The sequence below is a fragment of the Lygodium microphyllum genome, chromosome 14 (assembly GCF_053477565.2).
Source record: "Lygodium microphyllum isolate KBCC chromosome 14, Lygodium_microphyllum_v1.1.10, whole genome shotgun sequence".
Lineage (NCBI taxonomy): Eukaryota > Viridiplantae > Streptophyta > Polypodiopsida > Schizaeales > Lygodiaceae > Lygodium > Lygodium microphyllum.
Genome location: NC_141148.1, coordinates 111,533,481 through 111,538,135, shown reverse-complemented (window position 1 = coordinate 111,538,135; position 4,655 = coordinate 111,533,481). Strand labels below are relative to the sequence as shown.

The window sequence follows — 4,655 nt, the reverse complement described above, 5'->3', positions numbered from 1 at the left end:
TCTTGTGATGACTCTCAAGGCTGACCAAAGACAATTGGATAGAGCCATGGAGTTGCTAAATGTTTATAGTGATGTGACGTTTTCCATTAACTTCAACAAATCCTCACTCATTTAGTGTTTCAAAAGAGAGGACATAAACTCCCTCATATGGGGAGGAATACAATAGAAAAAGAAAGAATCTTTGGGTATTGGGGCTTTCCCATAGGGGTGGAGATTAATGAAGGGGAAGGAACAAGATGGATGCTAGACAAAGTGAGGAAGAAAATCAAGAGTTGGAGCCAAACGAATTGGCCCTTACATGCCAAGTTCAAAGTATTAAATATTTTCACAATTTTCCCCATTATTATTTTCTACCTTTCCCTAATTTGCTAGAGGGAAAAACACCAAACAGAGTGGGACTCCCTAGTAAGGAGCTTTCTATGGGGAAAAAGAGGCAGCCAACAAATACTTAGCTCCCCTCTCAATGCAAATTCTCAAGCATCCTAAAGTTAAAGGGCACTTACAACTGCTGGCCCCAAACATAACTTCAATGCACTAAGAGCAAATTCTTGAGCAAATGTTGGGCACATGAAGTTCCTTGGTCTATAAGGATAATTGAGATTCTTGAGAAATCAAATGAGCAACCATGCAAGGGTATGGAATTTATCGGGTAAATAGATCATTCTCTCTCAAGCCATCATGAGTGTAAGAGGATCTAATTTGATATCTGGTCTCTTGGAGACATAGAGAATAACCTTGAGGAAATCAAAATGGAACAAAGATGACACACATCTACATTCTAGTACTAATGCATTTTGGCTATGGGCTTTTGCATACCCCCCCCCCCCCCCCAAAACAAATCAAAAGATGGGAAAGTTCACTAGCTAAAAGTGGATCTTAGTAGCATTGAAGCATGGGCAAAAGATGCCACTAGAAAACCTTTGATGAAGCCAAATGGGGATTTGCTTATTTGCATGCCACAAAATTGGATGGATGGTTGTCACAAATAGAATTGGCAAGTCTCGGCCCACAAGCTCAAATCATTGCACTCTCATTGCAATGGAAAGTCCTGAGCTAGTCATTGGAAAAGAGAAATTAGTTGCAAAGTTGCATAGCAAGTCCATCAAGCAGCTCTGCTATTTTAACACTTTAGGATCGCTCTTTAGTAGGAAGGACTAGGAGGTAGATATCTTGGACAAAATCATTTCTTAATGTATTGAAAATAATTAAGCATTGAATTTTTGACTCAAAGAAAGGGTCTTGATGTGGAAAAGAATAGTGCGTGGAATATTAATGAGAGTAAAGTTGAAAATGAGGGTACTAGCCAATGGACAATGCCCATGTGGAAGCAAGGAGGCTCTTAAGCCTCTCTCTTGGAATGGCTATATAGCTAGGGACGTGTGGAGTCAAGTGCCAAATCGATGTAAAATTGAAGGGGATGAGCAAAGAAAACTAGTGGTGTGTATCTTTGGCCTATTTGTAGGGTCAAGCAAGGAGGAAAAACTAGTGCTCCACTTTGTTAGAATCTACAAGCTCAAAAGTGAGAATTAGCATCCAAAATGTCAGCGGTCTCTTGATCCTAAGTTTTATCTAAGGCCTTGTGCTTTTGGGAAATATCGCATAAACTGGGTAAAGTCAGAATTAGTGAGCTAGCTTAAATTACCAAAGGCCTAATTTGGCTAGTCTTTTGTAACCATGATGCGTACTATTTTAAATTCAAGATCGTTTAGCATCAAAACATTTTAGATTTTTTATTGATGTTTTACACCTATCTACTACTCTTATTACTAGAAGGTTTTTGTTTTAACCCACCCACCCCCATGGTGCCCACATGAACTTGCTCACCCAATTCGGAGACTCGGCCACCAAATCGCGATGTGAAGTGCCTAATTAATATTACAAGCCCACTTGCCATGTCATATGTACTTTGAATGTGTGTCTATAATTTGTCTTTATACATGCATCAATAAATATGTTTTTAATATTTTGGGGGGGGGGGGGGGGGGGGGGGGGGGGGTTGAGAGAGAGAGAGAGAGAGAGAGTTGTACTGCACAAGAGATCTTGTACTACAGGAAGGAAGTAGTACATACGTTTTCTTGTTCCAATTCACAACAAATGAACCATTGAAACATTCTTTCTTGTTCCAATTAACAACAAATGACCATTGAAACGATTGTACGCGGCACCTCACTAACATTAGAAGTGCAAGGAATGTTTGTAAACAAATTTGTGTAACCCCCCGTGAAACCAATGACCTCTGTACAATCCAACCACCATGCCAATTTCTCCTCTGTACAGCATAACTGCTTACATTTCTGTCTATAATTGGGCTTTTAATCACCACCCAACTGCCAGTCTCTGTGCATGATCAAAGGCTTTAAACTGCTCCAGTGATCAATCAGTCCAGCTTTTAACTTCTGTACAAGTGGGGACCTGTAAACTGTCAATCCCATCAATCACCAATTATCAGTTATAGACTGCTCCATTGATCAAATTCCACTAATATGCTCCTTGATTGTTGTTGAGCTCCCACATCCATCACATGTTGAAGCACATGAATTTGCTCCCTGTGATGATCCTGCCCAGCTCTTTAGGCAGAGAGACCTGATTTTCTCTCTCCTTCTCTGGGCTTTCCTCACCTTTGATCTCTTCTTCATATGGGGCCAGTTCAAGCAGGCCCATCTCTTCTTGCAGAAAGGAAGCCTGAGCCAGGATGGCCGCCTCACCTGCGAGACCCCTCTCCGCGGCTGGCGCAGCAGCAGGCCATTGCGGTCCCTGCCGAGGGAACGGTTTAGGGCGGCCATGCAAATCAGGCAGCACCATTTCGAGCTCGCTGGGGGTCCACTGCGGGCATTGTATGGCCTGCTCTGAATGCGAATGCGACTGCGACGGCCGCCGGCCCCTGGCAAAAGGGGCTGGGGCGATGAAGCCATCACCAGGGGTGCGGTGAGGCATAGGCGCAATGAATCCATTCTGGGCATAGATCCAGATTTGCTCATCTGGTATGGGGATTGCCATGCTGAAGGTGGGATCCGTTCTCAAGGCCGAAGAAGAATTCGAAGAGGAGTAAGAAACCATCACATCCTCCAAGGTTTTGTGATCAGAGGCCACAGCAGAAGCCGGATCTTCCAAGCATATGATTGTTATGCCTGCCATGGTAGTCACTGCAATTGCAAAGCTAGCAACGCCATTGCCAGACCTGCAATTACAATTAACATCTCAATGATCAGCTGTAATTGCATATCAATGATCAGCTACATGACTAGAAGCAAGTGAATACCAATGTCACATTCCCTCCATTGAGAAACTATTGAATCCAATGCAAATCCAATAAGAGAAACCCTTATTTGAACAACCCTTCTCTAAACGACAAGGGAAACCCCTAATTAAGAAATCCTCCTCTAACCAGTAAGACATGTCCTTAACTACCTTCCCTAATTAAGAAATCCTTCCCTAACCAGTAAGACATGTCCTTAACTACCTTACTATCCTTCGATTGAAAGCCAGCAAAACATCAACTAAATTAACCCTCAACTCTAATGAGAGAACCAAATGTTACAAACCCTTAATAAAATCAACACTTCCTGCAATTAAACCCTGACCCTGACCATCCTAAAACCCGAATTCACCCAATTAAGGCCCGAATTTGTAGAAGCAACGGGAAACCCTGACCATCCTGATTCAGACAACTTGGGAAGTTAGACAAGATGAGGCAATTACTGCGTGTACGACCTGAGAGAGAGAGGCTTCCTACACTCGGGTTGATGTAGCAGGAGGAAATTAGGGATGGAATTGGAAGGTTTCTGGTCCCCTGAGGCTGATGGTCTGAGCTTGAGCAATGATGCTCTGATGAGGGAGGAGGAATTGGCCATGGTTAATCTTCCACAGCAAAAATTAAAAGCAAACCAGGACGAGGCCCGATTCAAACAGGGCGACGATATTTAGAGAGAGAGAGAGAGACAGACAGAGAGAGAGAGCGTGCAAGGGTATCAGCCCACGTGACAGCAGACGCCCATACGGGAGATACTCTCGTTGATTTTTGGTCTCTCTCTCAGAGTCTCTCTCCCTCTCTCTCATTCGGTTTGAATGGGACTCTCTCGCTCGCTCTCGTGGCGTGCAGGGCTTCTTCTCCTTAGGTGTCCCTAGCCTCTCACCCACCATTTGGCCCCTGCCCCCACCACCCCCCCCCCGGACACCCTTCCCTTCAAACTTCCCAAGGTAGAGGGGCCAATTGGAAAACAGCCCCCAATAATGGAACATATCGTCAAACACTAGCAGGAGCTTAAGAGCTAGGGCACATGTAGCTAGGTTATACTTGCGCGTGCCCGTGCAATTTCAACCTACATGATGTGTGGCTTGCATTGCTAAACCAGCAAAACCTATTTGTCATCACTTGGGAAAATCGATTGAATATTCCATGAACTTGTTGGAGTTCATAAGAGTTCTCAATCGGAGAACAGTAGATATGTGATTCAATTCCTTAATGGTATATGGCTGCTCCAAAGATAGTATTGCTTAGACATGTTATCCAAGTGTGGTACAGTAGTATGTAAGCCTCTTTCAGTACCCTTGGAGCAGAATGTGAAGTTGAATACTGATGTTGGAGACAAGATAGAGGACCCTGCTATGTTTAAACAAATAGTAGGAAGTTTGATTTATATGACTATCACAAGGCC

The 4,655-nt window shown here is 43.6% G+C and overlaps 1 protein-coding gene across 2 annotated transcripts; it reads right to left on the bottom strand.

Annotated features, from left to right (window-relative positions):
• Positions 1-2,017: 2,017 nt before the first annotated feature.
• LOC148025995 (uncharacterized) lies at positions 2,018-4,056 on the bottom strand. Of its 2 annotated transcripts, none has more exons than XM_087693231.1 (2): positions 3,700-4,056; positions 2,018-3,178 (listed from the first exon to the last, which is right to left on the bottom strand). In XM_087693231.1, exons 1-2 carry the CDS (start codon positions 3,849-3,851, stop codon positions 2,518-2,520), a joined length of 813 nt encoding a protein of 270 aa, XP_087549357.1. In that variant the 5' UTR covers positions 3,852-4,056; the 3' UTR covers positions 2,018-2,517. The 2 variants fall into 2 exon arrangements, with proteins under 2 accessions (XP_087549357.1, XP_087549358.1); XM_087693232.1 differs by having other exon boundaries at positions 2,019-3,178; positions 3,712-4,054.
• Positions 4,057-4,655: the final 599 nt, after the last annotated feature.